The sequence below is a fragment of the Cervus elaphus genome, chromosome 14 (genome assembly GCF_910594005.1).
Source record: "Cervus elaphus chromosome 14, mCerEla1.1, whole genome shotgun sequence".
Lineage (NCBI taxonomy): Eukaryota > Metazoa > Chordata > Mammalia > Artiodactyla > Cervidae > Cervus > Cervus elaphus.
The window spans coordinates 55830819-55856038 of record NC_057828.1 but is presented as its reverse complement, the minus strand read 5'-3'; the positions used below and the strand labels follow the sequence as shown (position 1 = coordinate 55856038).

Below are 25220 nucleotides of genomic sequence, written 5' to 3'. Positions count from 1 at the left end.
GATCCTGAAAAAAAAAAAAAATCCATAAAGGACATTATTGGTACAATTGTCAGCATTTGAATATGGACTGTGGATTAGACCTTAGTGCTGTTTCAGTGTTAAATTTTATGATTTTGCTAACCCTGTGTTTACAAAAGAGAATGTCTTTGTCCTTAGGAAATTCACTTCCAAACATTTAGGGCTAGAGCACTTGATAATGAAGCCAATATGCAAGTATTTGTAAATACAGAGATAACTGATAGCGCAAATGGAGTAAAAGACAAATTCATGTATCTAGGTCAAGGGTATATGGGAGTTCCTGAACTGTTCCAGCTCTATTGTAAATTTGAAATTATGTCAAAAGAAAAAGTTGCAAACAAACATACAATGAAATCTTAGCATATGATAATTTTTCTATATTCCTGTTTTCCATATTTCTTTTATGAGTGTATATTTTCATAATAAAAATTAATACATGTACACCATTTAAAAAATTTGTGAGTGATGCTGACACTTTGAAGTGTAACTGGACAATTTTCCAGGTCTTGTATCAAAAAACATCAAGATGTATGGTTAAAAATTCATAGGTAAATTTTTTCATGATCAGTGCGCTTATTCATTATGTCATCAAATCGCAACATGATTTTTTTTCCAATTACAGTCAGACTTCATCTTATTTCTCTTTATGATGTGTTTGATATATTCTTCTGAAATAGCTTGGGTGTCATTAGGGGGGCTCCAAGGAGTTCTGATAAATAGTCCTTCATGGCTCAGTACAGAGCAGAACTCAGCGAGAGACAAAAGTGATAGATAAGAAGTGATTTGTTAGAATAGGACACGTGTTAGGTTTGCCTTTGGGTGGGTGAGGGGTTGCCACACCCCAAGAACTTATTGAACTACAGTTCTATAATCAATGGAAAAGTTGGGAGTGGGGGGAGAACTTTGTCTTCCTTGAGTAGATATCATGCTTCCATATTAGCTCCTCCTCCAGGTTGAGCAGGGGCATCTTCTTGTCACTACATGGTCAAGATAGGTCCACAAATTACTTTTTTTTATGTGTGCAGAAAGCATGTCCTGGGGATAATTAACTTGATGACACCAAGGGGCAGATTGTAAGGCTTATTCTCTACTATTGTTTTATTGTTTGGGGGGTGGGTATTGTGCAAAGAACATGTCTTATGAGTCAAACAGCATGCTTGGGGTTCACTAAGTCACTGAGCTCACTAGGCAGGATGTAGGTCTCATGCCACCATATTTTCATTGTTTGGGGGCATGTCTCCTGCTTCTGTTGTAATTTAGTTGCTAAGCAAGGTAGCTTGATTCTACTGTTAAGCAAACCAATCTGGCTTTGATGCAAGTGATTTGTTCTGCTTTATGAGTCAAGCAAGGGCTTCCCACATGAACTTGCTTGCCAGTGCAGGAGATGTAAGAGACATGGATTGGATCCCTGGGTCTGGAAGATTCCCTAGAGGAAGGCTTAGCAACCCACTTCCAGTATTCTTGACTGGAGAATCCCATGGAAGTGGAGCTTGGCGGGCTACAGTCCATGGGATCGCAAAGAGTTGGACTGAAGTGACTGAGCATGTACACATGCACAAGTGAAGCAAGCCCACATTGTTTCAGAATTTTCCCATTACTTTCTTCAGTGATCATTAATCTTATTGTAGTCTCCCAAAGCCCTCTAAAGTTCCATCTCTATCTACAATTCCCTCGTGGGGTTTCTAAGCTAACTATCTCAGTCATGTCCAACTCTTTGTGACCCCATGGACTGTAGCCTGCCTGGCTCCTCTGTCCATGGGATTTCCCAAGCAAGAATACTGGAGTGGTTGCCATTTCCTCCTCCAGGGCATCTTCCTGACTCAGGGATTGAACTTGTGTCTCCTGAATCTCCTGAACTGGCAGGAGGATTCTTTACCACTGAGCCACCTGGGTAGCCCTGCTACTGCTGCTAAGTCACTTCAGTCGTGTCCGACTCTGTGTGACTCCATAGATGGCAGCCCACCAGGCTCCCCCATTCCTGGAATTCTCCAGGCAAGAACACTGGAGTGAGTTGCCATTTCCTTCTCCAATGCATGAAAGTGAAAATTGAAAGCGAAGTCGCTCAGTCGTGTCCAACTCCTAGCGACCCCATGGACTGCAGCCCACCAGGCTCCTCTGTCCATGGGATTTTCCAGGCAAGAGTACTGGAGTGGGGTGCCATTGCCTTCTCCACTGGGTAGCCCTACTTCCCATTAAAAATATACCTATTTAACTCTATGATGAAAAAAGAGTTGGAATCTGCTTTTTCAAAAAAGTTCTAGGGAGTCAAGCAGAATTGTGTGCTGTCCATTGAAACAGGGCATGTGACAATTTGACTCTGACAGTAGGAGGGGTACTCAACATTGAGGCGACTCCTGGAGAGAAACGGGGTACTCTGGCAAACACAGGTAACCCCGTGGGTCAGAAAGCCAAGCCAGTTCCCCAGTAGTGGGATGGCAGGAACCAGCCACCTGGTGGGGTCTCGATGTGGAACACTGGTTCCTGAGTAGAACTGGGAGATAATCAGGTTTTCCAGAAGGGACCCTGGGCTCAGGGAGCCAGACAGGGGTCCAAGAGACTCAGGAAGCAGACTCAAAGTGAGGGCTGGACTAGCAGGGATGAGTTCATGCTGAGTCCCTGTTCAATGGCCTAAGGGATTCCTTAGGCCAAAAGGAAGCAATTCCATAGAGCCCATGTCAGTGGGCATCCCTGGGGACTTCCCCAGCAGTCCAGCGGTTGGAACTTCACCTTCCAATGCAAGGGGTACAAGGTCTACTCCTGGTTGGGGAGCTAGGGTCACACGTGCCTCACATCCAAAAAGCCAAAACATGGAACAGAAGCAAATGTTGTGCCACATTCAGTAAAGACTTTGAAAATGGTCCACATAAAAAAAGAACCTCTGCCCTGGAGGCTAGGCCTGGCTGACGGTTCAGGGGGCATAGATGGTCACTGGAAGACATGCGAGGTTGAGAATCAGGTCAGGTCTGGCAGAAAGACCATCACAGCAACCGACTGTAACCACAGCAATAAACTGCAGCCGTAGCAGTTCTACTCTGAACTGTGCATAGAACCCTCCAAAGTGGGACTAGCACACCATTTCAAAGAAGCAGAAACTGAGGCTCAGGTTGACTGAGGCCACCGTGGAGCTGAATTGTGATTCTTAAACACTGAGGCTCTTTCTAGCCAAGTGGGTTCCTTCAGTCCCAGCACAACTCCCCGCCCCCCACCCCACCCCCACCATCCCTACTCTCAGCTTCATCCCACACTCCTGCTAGATACATTTTGAGCCCAACTCACTCACCTAAGCCCAGCATTTATCCCTGAGTCACAGAGGTGCCTTTAATATCATTTATATCTCAGCTCTGGAGCCGTATGTGTTGAGAAGCAAGAGAAAATGCTGAGAAGTCTTCCCGGGGAAGCTCTGCCTGCTGCCATGAGACTGTGCAGAGGCCTCAGGGAACATAGGGCACAGCAGTGATCCTAACATTCATTCTCCAGCATCCCTCAGGGAGGAGGGTCCCAGGCTGAGGGCTCTGGCTCTGCTCCTTCTGCATCTCGGTCCCCCACCTGAGGGTGTGGGAGAGGCTCCCACTCCTTAGGAGTGACTTACAGACCTCTCTTTCCAGATCCTTAAGCAAGAGAGCACACTATCCAACAGGTTCAGGTCTTCCAACAGAGGGATGGTGGCTCCACCTGTCATTCCAGGAGACCCGGGACAACCTGTGTGGTCTCTAAATCAGTGGATCTCCAAGTGGGGCCTGAGAACTTGTTAGAAAGGCAAATTCTCAGGTACAACCCCAACCTGTGTGTCAGAAACTCTTAGGGTGGGGTCCGGCTCTAAGGGTCTTAAATTTTTTTTTCCCCCAGCATCTTAATCTTAACCAGGCAAATCTGATGCACACTGGCTTTGGAAGCCCCGTGGGAAACCATACTACTTTGAAAATCTGTTTCCTTGGATGCAAAATGGGTATTATCAGTGTTCTTAGTGCAAAGGGTATCTTGAGGTTAAAAGAGATAATTCCTAAGGTCCTAGAGTTCCTGGTTAAATGTTAGTGTTATCTCACCAATTACCATTCTAAGAGTTCAAGCTGTTTCACAAGAATGTAGGAATCTGGGGCTTTCCTGGTGGCTCAGTGGTAAAGAATCTGCCTGCCAATACAGAAGACATAGATTTGATCCCTGATCCAGGAAGATCCAGGCAGGCTGGTTCAAAATTGGCTCAAAAAGAATGTCAAGGCTGTATATTGTCACTCTGTTTATTTAGCTTCTATGCAGAGTACATCATGTGAAATGCCAGGCTGGATGAAGCACAAGCTGGAATCAAGATTGTCGGGAGAAATATTAAAAACCTCAGATATGCAGATGACACCACACTATGGCAGAAAGTGAAGAACTAAAGAGCTTCTTGATGAAAGTGAAAGAAGAGAGTGAAAAAGCTGGCTTAAAACTCAACATTCAGAAAACTAAGATCATGGCATACGGTCCCATCACTTCATGAGAAATAGATGGGGAAACAGTGGAAACAGTGGCAGACTTTATTTTGGGGGGCTCCAAAATCACTGCAGATGGACTGCAGCCATGAAATCAAAAGATGCTTACTCCTTGGCAGGAAAGTTATGACCAACCTAGACAGCATATTAAAAAGCAGAGATATTATTTTGCAAACAAAGGTCCATCCAGTCAAAGCTATCGTTTTTCCAGTAGTCAAGTTATGGATGTGAGAGTTGGACTATAAAGAAAGCTGAGCACTGAAGAATTGATGCTTTTGAACTGTGGTGTTGGAGAAGACTCTTGAGAGTCCCTCGGACTGTAAGGAGATCAAATCAGTCAATCCTAAAGGAAATCAGTCCTAAATATGAATATTCATTGGCAGGACTGATGCTGAAGCTGAAACTCCAATACTTTGGCCACCTGATGCAAAAAGCCAACTCATTGGAAAAAACCCTGATACTGGGAAAGAGTGGGGGCAGAAGGGGAGGACAGAGGATGAGACTGTTGGATGGCATCACTGACTCAATGGCCATAAGTTTGAGCAAACTCCGAGAAGTGGTGATGGACAGGAAGCCTGGAGTGCTGCAGGCCCTGGGGGTCAGAGTCGGACACGACTGAGTGACTGAACTGAAATGAATGCAATGACACCAATAACATGCATGAACATGATGGGGAAGTTAGTTCAGAAATTACCCTATCTACAGTTTTGTCTTTACGTTTCCAACCCCCGCGCTCTCCAGGGTCTCTTCCTCTCCTTATTTCAGGTGTCAGCACCTAACTGAGAGCCCCAGGACAAGAATTCACCTGGGAGATTGTTAGAAATTCAGAATTTCCCCAGGAAGCTTTACAACATTCTAACAGCGATTGACTGGGTCGAGGGTGTTTGAGAAGGGCTGCGGGGGGGGTCTCTGTTTACTAAACATCCTTGGGGTTTTTGCATAAGGAATTCCCTATGGGTCTGATTACAATCTCCCCGTAGGATTCTTATGACAAAGTAAATTTGCAATCTAGGGATTCGGCTTCTCCTAAGGATCCGGAAAAAAATTTTTCACCCCAGGATGGAGATTTGGGGCATTCATCTTCTGGCTCTTTTTGTTGAATGGAATTTATGGCATCTGGGAGTGGACCACCTTTCCAACGCCTCCACTTAAGAGAAAAATAAAGATTTAATTCCAAGAGTTCAAAAGGAAATAAAACAAATTCTCTTCTTGTTGCTAACACCCAGTGCCTGAGATCAGAACCAGTAAAATGGGGATTAGGGGGCCAAGGTCCGGGATTAGAAGGGACGAACCCCAGCTGGAAGTGCCCACAGGTTGGTGACCTGGTGGGTCCCTTTGACACCCTTGGGCTGTGGCGCCCCACCGACTTACTGCGCGGGTCTGCCCTGGGTCCCAGCCCCTCAGCGCTGTAACCAAAGTGGGGAGAGGCTGGATCGCGCGCTCAGCGTTTTCCCCACAACTGCCGAATCCCACGAGCCTGCCAAGCTCCCAGCCAGCTCTCTAGGGATGCACCCCCGGGTCCGTACGCCAGCCAGAGCCCGCCCGCTCCCAGCCCCCAGACACCGGCGCAATTTACCAGTGGGAACCGCCTCTGGCCCACCCACAGGAGGACGCCGCTTTTTTTTTTTTTTTTAATGCCATCAAATTCAATATTTACAAGAACAATCCCATGCTTGGTGCTAAAATGACTGGCCACACAAGAAACAGTTTACTTCTTATAAGAAGAAAAACCCACGCTTGTGCCTTACTCTTAAAAAGAGAGAGAATAATAAATACAGTTTAAAAATTACCCCCCAAAATCGCTTATTGCATACGCCCCCTTTCCCTCTAGTCGGGGAACAAATAGAAGCCAACTTTGCCAGGGACCCATCGGCGGGTCCTAGCAGCCCCCGCAGCTGTGGCCTTGTAACTTTAAACCTGGCCTGAGGTCATCGTTTTCGCGCTGGCCAAACACAGGCAGGGGGCGGTCCTAGCGAACCCGAGACTGGGACCACCTTAGCGCGCGGACTCTCCCCGCCCTCGCCCTCGTCGGGAGAGATAAATGCTGACTCCGATCCGAAAGTTCCCAACTGCAAAGTTTGCTCCGCCTGCTGCAATTGCGAGCGAAGGAACTTGGGGGCCCTCCCGCGCTGGGACTTTTGCTCCCCGTTTTCCAGGCCCCACTCTCGCGCTCCATCAAGGGAAGGCCCCTGGCTACGGAGCTTTTTCATCTTCCCCGCAGCCCAGAAACTAGCTGCTCGGCCCCGCACCCCAAAAAACAAGTCAGCTAAGAAAAATGTGGAAGGTGCCAGTTCTGTTCTTCATTTTGGGAAGCGCATCGTTCTGGGTCCTGGCAGAAGGAGGTAAGGCCAGCGGGCGGAGCTCCCCGAGCAGCTAGCTGGTGGGGACGAGCGAGCCGGGACTTGCGGGTTTCCGGGGCCTGGAATGTGAGGTTGCCTGGGGGAGCAGAGGGGAGCTGGCAATGTGTGCGCGCCGGAGTCTGGAGGGCCCGGGAGAAGGAGAGACGGCGGCTTAGCGGGTGCCAGGTCCCAGGCAAAGAGCTGAGTGGGGTGCCAGGGAAAGATCCCGAATCCACAGGTAGCAGGTGGGGAGCAGAGGGTCCCTCAGGGACGACCCACCTCCTGCCAACCCTTGCTGGCTCCCAAGAGACAGATAGAAGGCTAGCAGCCAGGCGCCTTCCACTGGCGGCGCTGGGATTTTCTCCAGGGCTCTGTATTGGAGGCGTGCTCTTGGCGTCAGAAGTACTGGCCCCGTGGAATTGTGTGGGTCGGGGATGAGGGTGGGATACCCCTGTGTAGCAACGGCCTCCCTCTGGGGGCTGCCAGTCTGTAAGACAGCACGTTGGATACACTCAGGACCCCATCAGTGGGGATTTGTTATTCTCTGTAGAGAGGATAGTGTGTGGGGATAAGGACCGAACTGGGGGGGTCCTGATTGCATGACGGAGTGGCCCATTATTAACACTGATGTTTAAGTTCCTTTGGGGCCATGTGTGGAACTTGGCCAACAGTGTTAATGACCGCGTGTTGGTGACTCCTTAGACCTTCACTTCTCTAGATCTGAGAATGGGGACGCTGCTTGCCCATCACTCGCATTATCTCCTCCTTCTTCCCTCTTCTTGCCTTCTTGTCTCCTCCTCTTGCCCCTTGCTGCTGTGTTGGTAGCCTCCAGTCACATTGGTCAGTGTTTTCTTTTTCTTGGGTCTTTATTTTGATCTGTTTCCACAGTAGAATATAAACTCCTGTGGACACAGCTGTGTCTTCACCTTGATCCCCAGGGCCAAACAATATCCGGCCCTTAGTAGTTGCTCACTGAATATTGGTTGAAGGCATTGTAAGCTAACTAGGGATCTTTGGAGCTGATGGTTGAGGAAATGAAACTCTTTTACATTTTCCAAATTGAGGATGGAGGTAGGCCTGGAGCCAGAGGAATCCTGCCTGAAGGGAGGGGCTTGAAGGAGGCCTCCGCACAAAGACAGTAATACCCAGCTCCAGGCCGGTGAGTGATTCAGAGTGTGTTTCCCTGTGCGGCGCTGCTTCGTGGAGACTGTGCTGTGCATGCGTGTGTGTTCAGTTGTGTCCCAACTGTTTTGTCAGCCCATGGACTGTAGCCCAGCAGGCTCCTCTGTCCGTAGGATTTCCCAGGCAAGAATACTGGAGCAGATTGCCATTTCCTCCTCAGGTGATCTTCCGGACTCAGGGATTGAACCAGGGGCGTCTCCTGTATCTCCTGCATTGGCAGGCGGATTCTTTACCCCTGTGCCATCTGGGTGGGAAGCCCTCTTTTTGCTGAGTGGTGAGCTATTCATGGTGGTCCTATCTTTGGAACTTCTGTCTCCAGAGAGACATACATGGCTCTGCATTTCAGTTACATTTCCTTTCTGGCCAGACTATGCAAATGACACCGTTTTGTGCTCAGCAGGGCAAGATGTGGGAGGCCCCCCAAACTGAGCCTTGTCCTAACTCTGCTCAGGAAAGAGGGCCACTGGGTGGCATCCTCTCCGCTCCCCTGCAACCCCCTTGCCCCGGGGAAGAGTTTAGCTGTAATTATCTTTAAGCCAATTCTGAATATCAAAGGTACTCCTAAAAAGAAGTAATAAAAAAAAATAGTCGTGGCTGAAAAACCAGCCACTTCTAGTAATAGCAACTCGATTGGGAAAGACTGAAGCACCCTGGCCCCCCTCCCCAGGGGCTGTGTGTCAATGCAGAGTTACTCGGCTGCTGGCGAAGAGTTGAGGCCCAGGAGGGGTTTTGTCTGAGGATAATGAGCGAGGCAACTTGAATATGGATGAATAACTTCTTTGAGCTGAGCCATTGTGGGCTCTGGTTGGGGAGCTGAGCTAGGGGTAATTATGGTGATGAATTTTATTATCCTTCTCTTAGGAGTCTACTCCCTACTGGGCTTCCCTCTTCTAAAGTTATCTGGTTCAGTTGTACAATCTGGTCCTCTGGCTTGAGATGTCCTCTGGGTCTCTTGAGATGTCAGTGGATTTAAAGGAGCTCGGTGGTCCACACATCTGGCATTTTCCTCCACCATCAGGCCCCACCCTCACTCTGAACTTTCATCCAAGACACGTACAGGGGCCGCTCCGTGAGATCATTTATTTCGTGAAATTCTGCAGGCCGCTGCTTGCTGAAAACCCACATGTGCTTTTTTCCCGGACCAGTCCACCCAGGATTAATCATGCGATGAACAAATTTCCCTGTGCTTTCCCCAGAACTCTTGCCAGTTTCGGAGGCTTGGAAATCTTCATGAGTTGCTTAGAGTTTTGTTGCTCTTAAGGTATCTCAGGTCTGTTAGAGCCTTCTCGAGGGAGGCTCTGATGACACTGGCATGTGAGATCCAAGATAGCATTTAATATAGAAAAGCACATTTCTAAAAAGTATCCTAGTGTGAGAAGGCTAAACTGGGACATGGCAAGAGGGAGGAACCCAGGCTGATCAGAGGTATGTGGCAGCCGCCGCCCCCCCGCCCCCTCACCCCCACCCCCAGGCCTCTGAAGTGAGTGACCAGTGAGTAAGTCTATACCGAGAATTACAAGGACCCCAAACCTTGGCATGAAGGTGGATGGTGTGACCGAGTGGGAGGGACACTACCTCTGTCCCATTCCCATCCCCCTCCACATGCCAGGAATGTCACGGTTCCCTCATTAAATCATCATGCATCCTTAAATTATACATTGTTATCTTCAGAATATGCCAGAAGTGAAATTCCTAAAACGGGCCTAACTCCAAACCTCAAAGCTTTTCTTTTATTTTTAACCTGCATTACACATTGGGGGAAAAAGAAAGGTTGAACTTGAAATTAAAGGTTAACCTTGCTTTAAACTCCTTAAACATGAAAACAAAAATTTTTCAAGGTATATAAAGTTCTTTACATTTAATACTTACCGTAATATTCCTTTTAGAATGAAGATGTCAGGTACATTAAAATAGGATTTGTTCATGCATTCCCCAAATAGAAACTCAGCATCTCCTGATATACTGGATACGAAATTCTAAGCACTTTTGAGGAAGGCACACCTAACATAAAGCATTGCACTTCAGTCCTTACCAGCAAAACGATGAACGTGTGCTTTAAATTCCACTGGCTTATCTGAATATTTGTCATATTTCTGGCTTCCAAGAACAGGCGTGCCAGGTTACAGCTTGTGGAAATATTACGGGGGAGGATGTTGAGAGAGGAGAGGCTCATATAACTGGCAGTACCCTTGTGAGACTTGAAGAAGTTAAATCAACTCCTGTAAGGCTCTCCAAGGACCCTCCCACTCCTTGGGTATTCCAAAGAAATACTCGGAGTGTTTTGTTGGAAGAGAATCAAATGAGTGGGGTCATCGGGTGGGCTACAGAGATAAATCTTGGGATTCCCACAGGGGTGAGCAAGAGAGATAAAAACACCTTTAAAAAATTAAATATTTATTTTCTGGCTGCGCTGGGTCCGTTTCTGGACCCTAATTGCTGGACTAGGCTTTTCTCTAGTTGAGGTGAGCCGAAGGGCTACTCTCTAGTTACGGCGCGCAGGCTCCTCATTGCAGTGGCTTCTCTTGTTGTGAGCATGGCTGTAAGGGGAGCAGGCTTCAGTAGTTGCAACACGTGGGCTCATTAGTTGCAGCCCCTGGGCTCAAAGGTTGTGGTGTATGGGCTTAGTTGCTCTGCTGCATGTGGGACCTTCCCAGATCAGGGATCGAACCCACGTCTCCTGCGTTAGCAAGCTGATTCATTACCACTGAGCCACCAGGAAAGCCCTAAAAGCACCTTTTGATTGGAGTTCTGAATACTTTCCCTACTGATTTCTTAAAACCGTGGGGGAAAGGGAAGTGATGGGGCATTGTATCTGAGGGTTATGAAATGGAGCCAGGTTAGGGAGCAACTGGAATTCTGCCACCTTCATCCAAGGCAGGAAACTGAGGTGACTGTTTTCCTTCCCTCGAGACTCACCCCAGCGCCCACCAGCCCGCCTGCTCCTGGCGGCTAGTCCAGGGCAAGCATTCCCTGGAGCTTCGACGGATGGGTTTTCCCGATTTTTCACCTGGCCAGTGCCTTTGCCTCAGGAACTGCTCGGAGGAGATGGCTTTAATCCTCTGAGGGAAATTTGTAGATCTGGCCACTTCATATGCCTACTTGTCTGAGGAGCTGCACACTGAGATTGTCAGGGCAACACTAATTTTATGTGGGGGCGGGGAACCCCACAAAACACAAAAACAACAAATTTAGCAATAGGATAATCACCTTTCCGGAAGGTGACCTCTGTCCAGGGTTCCAGACAGTAAAGAGAGAATGTCACTGAGGCCTGGGGGAATGGGAACAATTGTCACTGTTACATTTGTAGCAGATAGGGAAGGGACTCTAGAAGATGTGTCAACATTCCTGATGAGAGTATTTCCGTTAACTCATCACACTGTCTTCATCTGGGTGTTGAGACATGACTTACTTAAGCAAAATGGTGATCCAATGAATGGTATCCTGCCTGGAGGAGTTTGTCTGCCTAGAATCTAGACAGGGAGGGGAAAGGAGTAAGGACTAGATGATGTGAAACTTGTCCCGCCTGAGGAGTGCTTTAGTTACATATTTACTGAGTAACTTCTTTGTGAGTCAGGCAAGGTAAACGGTATCCTTGCTAATGGCTACTGTAAGGTGTCCTGTCTGTGGTTGAAGGGCTTCTGGTCTCAGTCCAAGTGCCCCTAGGACTGTTCTGTCACAGTCTGGAAATGTACTCTGCCCACGTGCCCCTAGTCTTTGTTCTGTGTGCACCAGACAGCATTTCAGGTATTTCACTCTTGAGATGGGCATGCCTGGGATAACAAATGTGGATAGAGACCATTGAAGAACTATTTCCCTTTCTAGATAAGCTATTTGAATTCCTGGCCTCTTAAGAGCGCGGCTAGGGTGAAAGGGTTTCATCTGATCTAGATCACCCTATAAGATTTTTTTTTTCATTAATTTTTATTAGTTGGAGGCTAATTACTTTACAATATTGTAGTGGTTTTTGTCATACATTGACATGAATCAGCCATGGATTTACATGTGTTCCCCATCCTGATCCCCCCTCCCTTTAAATATCTGAATCTGTATAACTAAAGGAACTAGATTCTGGATGTGTGGTGTTCACAGCAGTAACAATATGTTAGCTTGAAATGTGGAAGTGTTGCTCAGTCGTGTCTGGCTCTTTGTGACCCCATGGACTGGAGCCCACCAGACTCCTCTGTCCATGGGATTTCCCAGGCAAGAATACTGGAGTGGGTAGCCCTTCCCTTCTCCAGCGGAATCTTTCCAACCCAGAGATCAAACCCTGCGTTGCAGGCAGATTCTTTACCATCTGAGCCATCAGGAAAGCCCAGTAACCGGATGTCATTGTTGTTCAGTTGCCCAGGTGTGTCTAACTCTTTGAGACCCCATGGACTGCAGCACACCAGGCCTCCGTCTCTCAACACCTCGGGAGTTTGCCCAAGTCCATATTCATTGCATTGGTGATACTGTCCAGCCATCTCATCCTCTGATATCCTTTTCTCCTTCTGCCCTCGATCTTTCCCAGCATCAGGGATTTTTCCAATGAGTCATCTGTTCGCATCAGATGACCAAAATACTGGAACTTCAGCTTTAGCATCAGTCCTTCCAGTGAGTATTCAGGGTTGATCTCCCTCAAGATTGACTGGTTTGATGTCCTTGCTGTCCAAGGGACTATCAGGAGTCTTCTCCAGCACACAGTTTGAAGACATCAGTCCTTTGGTGTTCTGCCTGCTTTACCAACCAGCTTTCACAACCATATGTGACCAGTGGGAAGACTATAGCCTGACTATTCAGATCTTTGTTGGCAGAGTAACGTCTCTGCTTTTCAACACACCATCTAGGTTTGTCATCACTTTCTTGCCCAAAAGCACCCATCTTCCGATTTCATGGCTGCAGTCACCGTCTGCAGTGGTTTTGGACCCAAGAAGAGGAAATCCGTCACTACTTCCACCTTTTCCCCGCTTCTATTTGCTATGCAATAATGAGGCCGGATGCCGTATCTTAGGTGTTGTTTTTTTTTTTTTTTTAATATATTTAGTCTTAAGCCTGCTCTTTCATTCTCCTCCTTCACCCTCATCAAGAAGCTATTTCCTCTTCACTTTCTGCCATTAGAGTGATATTATCCACATATCTGAGGTTGTTGATGTTTCTCCCTCCTCTCTTAATTCATGAGGATGAGCTTGTAACTCATCCACCCCGGCATTTCTCATCGTGTGCTCAGCATATAGGTTAAACAAACCGGGTGACAGCAGACAGCCCTGTAGTACTCCTTTCTCCATCTTGAACCAATCAGTCGTTCCATACAGGGGTCTAACTATGAAACTATATGATAATCTATATAATAACACTGAAGAACTATTTCCCTTTCTAGATAAGCTATTTGAATTCCTGGCCTCTTAAGAGCATGGCTAGGGTGAAAGGGTTTCATCTGATCTAGATCACCCTATAAGATTTTTTTTTTCATCAATTTTTATTAGTTGGAGGCTAATTACTTTACAATATTGTAGTGTTTTTTGTCATACACACAGTGTGTATGTGTCCTGGGCTCAGTTGTGTCCTGCTCTTTGGGACTCCATGAACTATAGTCTGCCAGGCTCCTCTGTTCATGGAATTTTCCAGGCAAGAATACTGGAGTGGGTTGCCATTTCCTCCTCCAGGGGATCTTCCTGACTCAGGGATCAAACCCGCGTCTCTTGTGTCTCCTGCTTGGCAGGCAGATTCTTTATCACTGCCTCACCTAGGAAGTCAGTGCTTAGTGTCAAGCACTTTCCAAGCCCTATTTCATTTAATCCACCCAACATACCTTGAAGATAGGAACTGTTTGTATTTTATAGATGGGTAAAGAGGCTCCGAGAGGTTCAGTAACTTACACACAGACACAGAGCTAGTAAATGACAGTGGTGAGACTTGTCTCCAGGCAGCCCAACCCCAGAACCCACATCTCTAAACATGTACACAACAGCCAGCTCTTCTTAGATTGAGGCTGCCAAGGACTCTCAGAGATGTCAGCCGGTTGATTTCTTCAAGCAACTTTCACAGTTATTTGTTAGATATGTAATTCAGATTGAAGAACTAGACTGATATTGGGGTACCTAGTAAAAGGACATAATCCCTGTCCCCTCAAGCGTTTATAGAGCACATATGTTAATAAGAACTTAGAGTTAGAAAGGAGTCACACGTGGTATTGCGGTTCACACAGAGAGGCAAGGCAGATGTGTGTGGCGTATACAGATAAGAGCAGAAAAGGTGGTGTAAAACGGCATGTCCTGTGTGACGCACAGCATTACCAGATGCAGATTTGGAGATGAGATTCTTGTGGGCCTTGGAAACTGGAAAAACCCTTCGGGGGAGGATGGGACTTGATCTTGGCTGTGAAAAATGGTGGGGCTGGTTGGACAGGGTGGTAGGGAAGGGCATTCTAGGCAGGAAGGAGTGCTCAAGCAAATGCACAGAAATTAGAACAATCTGGAGTTTGTGTGAGAAAAGGTATGGGCATCCAGGGCTGGGAAAAGCCATGGAGGCTGGCTGGAGTCAAGGGTGTCAAGTTGGGGAGTTGCAGGAAATCTGTTTTTCTGTAGGTAATAGTCAAATGGGAGCAGAGTGGGCCATGAATAGTGGCTTTGGCGGGGGGGGGGGGGGGGGGGGGGGGGGAATGTAATGATAAGGGTACCACATGGGATTGAATCTAGTTTATGGGGGACTACCAGTGTTCTTGCCTGGAGAATCCCAGGGATGGGGTCGCACAGAGTCGGACACGACTGAAGTGACTTAGCAGTAGCAGTAGCAGTCTGGGGGGAAAGGGAGAATCAGGAGATAAAAAGACTGTGTAATGACAACACACGGGAGAATGAGATCAGATTTGGGGGAATGAGAGCCAGCAAGACTTACAACACAGTATTTCCAGGTTTCTTTTTTTTTGGCTGTACTGGGTCTCCCTTGCTGCACGCAGGCTTTCTCTAATTGTGTCGATCGGGAGTGACTCTTTGTTGTAATGCACGGGCTTCTCATTGTGGTGACTACTCTTGTTGCAGAGCATGGACTAAGCACAGGCTTAGTTGCTCCGCAACATGTGGGATCTTCCCGGACCAGGGATCAAACCCATGTCTCCCACACTGGTAGGCGGATTCTTACTCTCTGCCACCAAGGATCCTCCAGGTTTCTTATTATTCTCTCCTCATTTCCTGATTTCTTACTCACATCTTACAACATTCATCACTGTATTAAAATTTTTTATTGATATGTAATTCTCATGTTGTAAAATTAACCACTTTAGAGTAGACAGTCCAATGGGTTTTAGTATATTCAGAGTTATACAGCCATCACCACTGTCAGTTTCAGAATATTTTTATCACCCCTTCCTCCAAAACCCCAAAGCATTAGCAGATGTTCCCATGTCCCCCCATCTCCCACAGCAACCACTAATCTGCCTTCTATCTTTATGAGTTTGCTTATTTTAGATATTTCATATAAATGTCATCATATAGTATGTGGTACTTTGTGTCTGGTTTCTTTTACTTAGCATGGTGTTTTCAAGGTTCATGCATTTGTAACATGAGTCTGAATTTCATTCCTTTTTATAGCTGAATAATACTCCATGGTATGGCTAATACTGCATTTTGCTTATCCGTTCATCCATGGATGGACATTTGAGTTGTTTCCACTTTGGGGTTATTGTGAATAATGCTGCTATAAACATTCATGTACAAGTCCTTGAATGGGCATATGTTTTCATTTCTCTCAAGGATACACCTAGGAATAGAATTGCTGGGTCATATGGTAGCTCAGGGTCTTCCCTGGTAGTTCAGATGGCTGGTAGCTCAATTGGTAAAGAATCCACCTGCAATGCAGGAGACCCCGGTTTGATTCCTGAGTCAGAAAGATTCCCTGGAGAACAGATAGGCTACCCACTCCAGTATTCTTGGCTGGAGAATTACATGGACAGAGGAGCCTAACTGGCTACAGTCCTTGGGGACACAAAGAGTAGGACATGACTGAACAACTTTCACTTTTACATGGTAGCTCTGGGCTTTCCAGGTGGCTCAGTGGTAAAAGAATCCTGCAACTTGGGAAACATGGATTTGATCCCTGGATCTGGAAGATCCCCTGGAGGAGGAAATGGCAACTCACTACAGTATTCTTGCCTGGAAAATCCCATGGACAGAGGAGCCTGACAGGCTATAGTCCTAAAGGGTTGCAGAGTCCGACACGATTGAGTGTGTGTGTGTGTGCGCGCACACACACAACTCTCACACACGCTCTGTAGCTCTTTGTTTAACTTTTTGTTGTTGTTCAGTCACTCAGTCACGTCCAACTCTTTGCAACCCCATGGACTGCAGCACCCCAGGCTCCTCTGTCCTTCACCATCTCCTGGAGTTTGCTCAAACTCGTGTCCATTGGGTCAGTGATGCCATCCAACCATCTTATCCTCTGTCGTCCTCTTCTCCTGCCTTCAATCTTTCCTAGCATCAGGGTCTTTTCTAACAAGTTGGCTCTTTGCATCAGGTGGCCAAAATATTGGAGCTTCAGCTTCAGTTTCAGTCCTTCCAATGAATATTCAGGCCTGATTTCCTTTAGGATTGACTGGTTTGATCTCCTTGCTGTCCAAGGGACTCCCAAGAGTCTTCTTCAGCATCACAGTTCTAAGGCATCAATTCTTCAGTCATCAATTAACTTTTTGAGGAACTGCCAAACTGTTTTCCAAAGTGCTTCCATTTTACATTCCTACCAACAATGCAGAAAGTTCCAATTTCTCTACATCTTTGCCAAATCTTGTTATTTTCCATTTGGTTGAGTGGTTTGTTTGTTTTTTTAAAAATTGTAGATATCCTAATGGGTATGAAGTAGTATTTAATTATAATTTTGATTTGCATGGCCCTAATGTCCAGTGACATTGTACAGCTTTTCATGTGCTTAAAGACCATCTATATATCTTCTTTGAAGAAGTATCTAATCTTGTTTTCTCATTTTAAAATTGAATAGTCATTTTTTATTGTTTAATTCTCTATGTATTAATATTTTGGGTACTAGACCTTTATCAGGCATAAAAATTGTGAGCATCCCTCCCATTCTGTGAGTTGGCTTTTCAATCTCTTGATAGCATCCACTGAAGCACAAATTTTAAAAACCATTGAAGTCCAATTTATCTATTTTTTCTTTTGTTGCCTCTATTGTTGGTATTTTATCTAGGAAGCCATTGCGTAATCCAAAGTCACAAAGATTTACTTTTATATATTCTTCCAACAGTTGTATAGTTTTAGCTCTTACCTTGAGGTCTTTGATTCATTTGCAGTTAATTTTAATGAATTAATCGTGGTGTGAAATAGAGGTCCAACTCCATTCTTTTGCATGAAGAAGGCCAGTTGTCCCAATACCATTTGGTTGAAAAGATGATTCTTTCCACTGAATTATCTTGACACCTTTGTCAAAATTGATTGCCCATAACACATGTACCCCAGTGTTCATTGCAGAACTATTTACAATAGCCAGGATGTGGAAGCAACCTAGATGTCCATCGACAGATGAATGGATAAAGTTGTAGTATATATATATATGATGGAATATTACTCAGCCAAAAAATGAATGAATTTGAGTCAGTTCTAGTGAGGTGGATGAACCTAGGTCATATTATTCAGAGCGAAATAAGTCAGAGAAAAACAAATATCATGTATTAATGCCTATGTAGGAAATCTAGAAAAATGGTACTGATGAACCTATTTGCAGGGCAGGAATGGAGACGCAGACATAGAGAATAGACTTGTAGACACAATGGGAGAAAGAGAGGATGGGACAAATTGAGAGAGTAGCAGTGAAACATGTAATCACCGTATGTGGAATAGATAGCTAGTTAGAAGTAGCTGTATAACATGGGGGGCTTAACCCAGTGCTCTTTGACAATCCAGAGGGTTGGGATGGGGGGTTGGTGGGAGGGAGGATCAAGAAGGTCGGGACATATCTATACTTAGGACTGATTCACATTGTCCTATGGCAGAAGCCAACACAACATTGTAAAGCAATTATCCTCCAATTAAAAATAAATTTAAAAAATCACTTTCCCAGAAATGTGTGGGTTTATTTCTGGACTGTCATTTCTATTCTATTGGCTTATACATCTATCTTTATGCCATACTTACTACAGTAGTAGTACTTACTCTTTGTAGTAAGTTTTGAAATTGAGAAGTGTTAGTCCTCCTCTTTTTTCTTTTTCAAATTGCTCTGGCTCTTCTTATCACTGTACTTTAATTGTCTGATGTGTATCTCTCACTCCTTAGGGAAGAGAGGAGGACCCATCTTATTCAACACTTAAAAGAACATGTGGTTGGTAAAAACATTTGTCAGGAGGAAGAGGGAAGAAACCCAGCCTTTTGGCAGGAATGACAAGAAGGCAGGTGATAGAAATCAGATTGGAGGGATGAGAGATAAGGAACAAATTTGATGAGAAAGAATAGTAAGTTATGCACTCTCTTACAGACACAGTGAGTTGGAGGTAATATTAAGACATCTAGTCTGATGTAACTGATGGGTTCCTGGGGAGAAACTCAGCTAAAACGGCACAGAAATAATAAACCCCACTTTGCTGCCTGAATTCCCTATTCATCAGAACAAGGGGAGAAAGATGGCAAAAAGGGTCAGAAGAGATCCCCTCTAACTAAGAATATTATTTTTAAAAAATTTTACCGAAGCACACTTCAAACTCTCAAACCAGGCTTCGGACCAAGGCCAAGGGCAGTCGGTGGAAACACAGCTACATCCTGTACGTTCCTGGAGGGCCTCATCCTCCTGGGCTCACAGCTGAGCTGTCTGCAAGCTGTATGGGTGGTTGGTGAGGTCAGAGCCAAAGGGGCTTCTCTTTTCACTCTTGCGAAATCAGGGCCCGCTCAGCTGACGGCCCTGCATGAATCAGAAGCTCAGTTTCCGAGCAGATGGTGAGGGTTTCCCAACACAGTTGAGATGCAGTGTTCCAGGCCAGCACTTCTAAAGCCGGCCTTAGTCATTTGATTATTCAAGTATTAATAACTAAGCGGTTCTCTCTAAGAGAGGTGGCCTCCTGGCCAGGTTCCAGAAAAGTTATACAAGAGTGTTGATTCCAGTCTACAGCACTATGGACTCATTTCCTCTTTTACTGAGAACATTCTGCTTTTGGTCAAGAGAGAGACCTCCCCTCAGGTTGAGTAATCTTGATTGAGGTTGTAACCAACAACCTCGAGTTTTAACATTTGAAGAGACGTCCTGAGCCCTGTTTGCAGTTGGAGGGAGTGGGTAAGTTGATTCATTCTCCTCGGTCCTAAAAAGTGTAAATACTCATTCATTCATTCAGCTATCAGGGGCTGCTAGCAGGGAGAAAGTCTTGAATGCAGAGTTATCAAGAGCCTGGTGCTAAGAAAGACTGAAGGCAAACGGAGAAGAGGGCAGCAGAGGATGAGATGGTTGGATAGCATCACCAACTCAACGGACGTGTTTGAGCAAACTCTGGGAGATGGTGAAGGACAAAGGAGCCTGGCATGCTGCAGTCTGGATAAAATAAAAATAGCTAGTGGGAAGTTGTTGTATAACACAGGGAGCTCATGAGTTGAGTTTACATGAATTAAGCTTGCAAGGAGTTAGACATGACTTAGCGACTGAACAACAGCAACAGCAGTTTAGAGGAGGGTACTTCCTCCTGAAACCTTGGCAGGGCGGGGGGGTAGTGGTCTCTGAGGAAAGAGATGTTTCTTTCACTTCTTTCACCTGGGCCATGAAGAGTACGTAGGGTCTGGATGGGCAGTGATGGAGTTGAGTGGGGGAGGAAAATGAGTGGAGCTGGGGAAAAGTGACCAACACACATGAGCGCTGTGTTACACAGTGGTTAGAGCCTGGGATTTCTCTGGAGTCTGACAGATCCTGCTGTGTAACCCCTGCATCACCCCTTGCTGACTGCATGGGTGACTTACTGTCAGCCCCACCATCCTCATTTACAAAATAAGGATGATGTTAGTTTTCAAGGCTTTTGTGAAGATCAGGAGAGAGTGCTTGGCACAAATGTTCGCTCGCCATTATTAAAGTATCTGGGGCTTCCCTGGTGGTTCAGTGGTAAAGGGTCCACCTGCCAAGGCGGGAGACAGAGTTCAATCCTTAGATCGGAAAGATCCCCCAGTGAATGGAATGGCAACTCACTCCAGTATTCTTGCCTGGAAAACCCCATGGACAGAGGATCCTGGTGGTCTACAAAGAGTTGGACACAACTGAGCGACTAAACAACAAAAATTAAACTAATTTTCATGTGGATAGCCATGTGATTGACTGGGAACAGTGGTAAAGTTTATGTAGTAGGTCTCAATTCCTTTCCCTCCATCGAAGGGGAAAGAATGGATGTGGTTGGAGACCTATCCTACAGGCTGTGAGTCCTGCACCTTCTGCCTGCCAGTGACTTGGCATGAGTCCTTCCTTCTGAAGTGAAACAGGAGTCCCCAGCCATCACCAGCGCCTCCCCCCTCTTGATTCCTGTGCTCAGCTGCAGAAACTTCCAGAACACTGCCTTCAACTTTGGGAGGTGACCAAGAGGGGCCACCCCACCCAGAGCCCAAAGAAAACTGCTCCCCGCTGAACGGCATCCTTGGGGCATTGAGCATAACAGCCCCTTCTCTGTAGTCAGGGGATGGTCACCGCTCCAAATCTTAATGTGTAGCATTTCTTCTGATTTCTCTAGAGGAACTAGTGACACTTGTCTGGTCTCTGCAGCCTTGACATGTTTCTCTTGATTTTTATGGGAGAGGCACACGTCGCTGATGCCAACAGTGAGCAGTCTCAGCCCTGTGTTGGAGGGACTGACAGGACCGGACAGAGTTAGCAGGCAGGCTGCTGCTCGTTAAAAGTCAAACTGCAGAGCAGCAGAGTTCATCTTTATAGGAGAAGTGTCCTATTTTCAGCCCTGCTGTCTCTTTCATCAGGAGAAGGTGTTTGACAATTTGTGGGTGAAGCACAGTGGACAGTGGCAGGAATGTTATAAGGGATAACTCAAAGGAAATCTCCTGTTTGGTTAGAAGTGTACTCGTTTGGTCAGTCACTCAACAAACGTCTACTAAATACTTATTTATGGTGCCAGACATGGGGAATATGGGATGGTATGCGCTGTGAATAGTACTGTACTGCCTGGAGACAAAAATTAGCAGTGCGTTCATCCCTGTGGGATGCTGAGTGGTGGGGCCAAGCCTTCTCGGAGTTGCCTAGATTTTCCGTGGCCAAACTTTGATCTGCTAAGCAATTTACCAGGATCCTTGGAAGGGGTGGAGGTGGGTGGGAAACCCATTGACCACATCAGTGATTGTACTGATCACAACCCTGGGTCTGCCAGGAGTTGACGGTCAGATGCAGGGCTCTGGATTAGCAAATGACTTTCAACATTCCCAAGAAAGGCCGTACAAGGTCTGGATGTGGGTCAGCCTGTGAGACTAGAGGGGTCACTCAAAAGATGTGGTAAATAAAAGCGAAGTCCAAACACCTTTTTTTCTTGTTGCAGAAACCTACTTCATGGTAACTTAAGGGAGTGCTATCAAACAGCTCAATCTGGGGCATTTTGAATGAAGATGAAAGATAGCATAAAGATCTGAGTTATCTTGGAGATCACGGTGGGTGGTCTGCAGATTGTTGAAAAACATTGGAGATTGGCACCTCCCTGCAGTTTGGAGTGTGTTTATTTTCAGGCTTCTGAGCACAGTTTTGAAACATGATAGAAAAATAATATGTAAAAGCCTGTGCCTGGGCAAAGGATCAGAAGCAGACCTTTTTGGTTTTGTTTTCTACATAGATGTTTGGACCTCCCTCTAAAAACATTACATTCTCCCAAATTTCATTGGAATTATTTGTTTGTAAGTTATCTTACAGTTTTTCCTACAGGGAAAATCCAGAACTTCCTAGGATGTTGCAAGAAAAGAAAAAGAGCATTCTACTTCTCGATGGCCACAAAAGTCATTCCAAGGGCATGCAGTCATCCATCTCCAAAGGGTTGTTTGTGCATTTAGATGCTGGAGCAATTCAAGATGCTAGAAAATCCAGACAGCATGAAAGATGTCTTAATCTATCAGTTTGTTTGAAAGCCTGAGGGTAACTCAGCTTGACTTCTTTTAAAATCAACTTTCCCACTTTAATCTCCAGCCACTCAATTCTGAAGCTTCAGGTCAACAGAAAGAGGACCACAGGGAACTTCTCCCTCACGTGGAGATGGAAAGCGGGCAGAGGCTCTTTGCCAAAACTTACGAAGGAGACTTCGGAAGCTGTCCTCATAAGACACAGTAAAATCCCAGACTTAGAGAATGAACTTCTCTAAGTTCATTCTTTTCAGAGGGAAAGATGGCAGGAAGGGATAGTTAGGGAATTTGGGATGGACAGGTACACACTGCTCTATTTAAAATGTATAATCAACAAGGACCTACTGTGTAGCACAGGGAAATTTGTTCAAAGTTATGTGGGAGCCTGGATAGGAGGGAAGTTTGGAGGAGAGTGAAGACATGTTTATGTATAGCTGAATTGCTTTGGTGTTCACCCAAAACTATCACAACATTGTTAATTGGTTATTGTTGTTCAGTTGCTAAGTCATGTCTGACTCTCTGTGACCCCATGGACTGCAGCATGCTAGGCTTCCTGGTCCTTCGCCATCTCTCAGAGTTTGCTCAAATTCACATCCATTGAGCCGGTGATACTATCCAACCATCTTATCCTCTGTTGTCCCCTTCTCCTCCTGCCTTCAATCTTTCCCAACATCAGGGTCTTTTTCAAGTCAGCTCCTTGCATCATGGCCAAAGTATTGGAGTTTCAACTTCAGCATTAGTCCCTCTGATGAATACTTAGGGTTGATTTAATTTAGAATTGAGTGCTTACCACCCCTCCAAAAAAGCACGCGGTAAAATCTAGTAAAGGACTCAGCACCATATGGAAACATCCTGCTTTACTCGAGGTAAAATCTAGTAAAGGACTCAGCACCATATGGGAACATCTTGCTTACTCAGTTCATCCATTCATACTCTAAATGTTGTTATCCACAGAATGGCAACAGACAGTAAAAGTCTTGCCTCTGAGGTTTCATGTTTAATTCCGATTGTTGGGGTAGTGACTTTAGATGCTTTCCAGTTATTACCTGTCCAGTTCTTTCCCTTTCTGCTGCTCTGCCCTGGTATAAGCACTGCCCACTTCTGCCTGGACAACAGTCTAAGTGATGCTCAGCTTCAGTCTGACCCTGGTACCTTCCCCAACACCTACATCTATTCTGTGGCTCCTGGGGCTGGAGTTATGTCCCTCCCACACTCAGAGCATCTTCTGGCTATAAAGTTAATCTCAAATCAAAACCCCTTCGTACAGAATTCCACCAGTCTGACCCTCTACCCCTCCCCGGTCTTGTTTCTCACTGTCTAGACACACTGATCAGCCTGTTTCTCAAGTGTGTGGTGCTGCATTCTGGGCTTCAGGGTTAGTGAGACCAGCTTTTCACTTACCTGGCGATCACTCAGTCATTCGACAAATACTCACTGAATGCCTACTCTGTGCCAGTATCGTAGACAATGGGGACATCAGGATGAAGCAGCCTTTACTGAGCTTATGTTCTAGTGGGACAGTCAGTTAGTGAATATACTAATTCACTAATTAGTATGTTATGATTTCAGTGGGTGGTCAAGAAGCTTCCTGAGAAAATGCCCTTTAAGCAGAGATCTGAAGTGAGTGCAGGAGCACCACCAGCTTGAGATTTTCCTTGTCTGCCTGTTGAGAGTCCCTCCTCCTATCCCACCCCAACAGTACCCAAATCCATGAGAATGGAGACCTCACCTGGCTCACTTTTCTGTTTCCAGTGCCAAGAATGGGGCCCAACATGCAGGTATCATTGCTTAGTCACTCAGTCAAGTCCAACTCTTTTTGCAATGCTGTGGACTGTAGCCCACCAGGCTCCTCCATCCCATGGGATTTCCCAGAAAAGAATACTGGAGTGGGTTGTCATTTCCTTCTCCAGATTCCAGGGGATCTTTCTGACCCAGTGATTGAACTCGCCTCTCCTACACTGGCAGGCAGATTCTTTACCACTGAGCTATCAGGGAAGCCCCGAGCATGTAGTAGGTATGCAATAAATATTCTGGGAAATAGAGGTGAACTCAGAAAGGCTCCAATCTCCATCCCATCATTGCTGCTGCCTTTTTTTGTAGAGCCAAGAGTACCTCTGCTCTGGGAAGTACAGCCTTTGTAAGGCAGACCACACCTGTCATCTAACCTGCCACTTCTGGAACCTCAGTCCTAGAAAGGGAACTCATTTGAGGAAATAGAGATTGTGGTCACTACATAATTAGACTGAGGGATTCTAACAGATGGTGTCTCATAAGAGGAGGTGAGATGCTCAAGGAAGCAACTGCTTTCTATAACCAGGATTATAATTTAAGAGAGAGTCAGGTTGGGGGTGAAAAGGAAGGATGTCAAACCCAGGGAAGGGCATTTTCCAGGCAATAGCTACCCCGGAGTCACAAAAACAGGCTTGAGGGGCCAACGAGCACTCCAAAACACTTGGCTTTGCATCTGCTCACTGACCAGGCCAACTCAGAAAATTGTTAAACTTCTGACCTTGTTAAAGAAAGTTATTCTGGCACTTGTTCAAACAGTTGGAAGATTTTATTCAAGACTATTGCCTCAGGAAAGAGAGATGGGGTTCAACTCTGAGTACAATGGGGACAGCTGAGGATTCATAGCCAAGAAGCAGAGAGAGGGGCAGTGGGTGGAAAACTGTGAAGAAGAGACCTCAGAGGTAGGGGAAAGAAAGAAAGTGAAGTCGTTCAGTTGTGTCCAACTCTTTGTGACCCCATGGACTGTAGCCTGCCAGGCTCCTCTGTCCATGGGATTCTCCAGGCAAGAATACTGGAGTGGGTTGACATTTCCTTCTCCAGGGGATCTTCCCAACCCAGGGAACGAACCCAGGTCTCCCGCATTGCAGGCAGACGCTTTATCCTCTGAGCCACCAGGGAAGCCCCCAGAGGTAAGGGATTCTTGCTAAACTAGCCTAACAGGATTCATGCTAAAGGCAGGCCAGGGATTTAGAAATCAAAGGTAGGAGACTGAGAACTTGATTAAAGAGAATCAAGTGGTTCTCTATAAACTGACTTAGCAGGGCTCTTGCTGAAACTAGACTCTAATGATGAACATCGAAGCCTGAGGACATGGCCTTACTGAGAAGAGGGTTCAGAGGAGTTTCCACAAAGGTTGGTCAAGGAAGGTCTTTGTCAGC

General features: G+C 46.0%; 1 protein-coding gene across 1 annotated transcript in view; it reads left to right on the top strand.

The window, feature by feature from the left end:
* Positions 1–6478: 6478 nt before the first annotated feature.
* The window catches only part of PDPN (podoplanin), a 35770-nt gene continuing 17028 nt past the window's right edge, over positions 6479–25220 (top strand). The window contains exon 1 of the mRNA XM_043923898.1: positions 6479–6829. Within this exon, the coding sequence (XP_043779833.1) occupies positions 6763–6829 (67 nt within the window). The 5' untranslated portion in view covers positions 6479–6762. The remainder of the gene's footprint in view (positions 6830–25220) is intronic.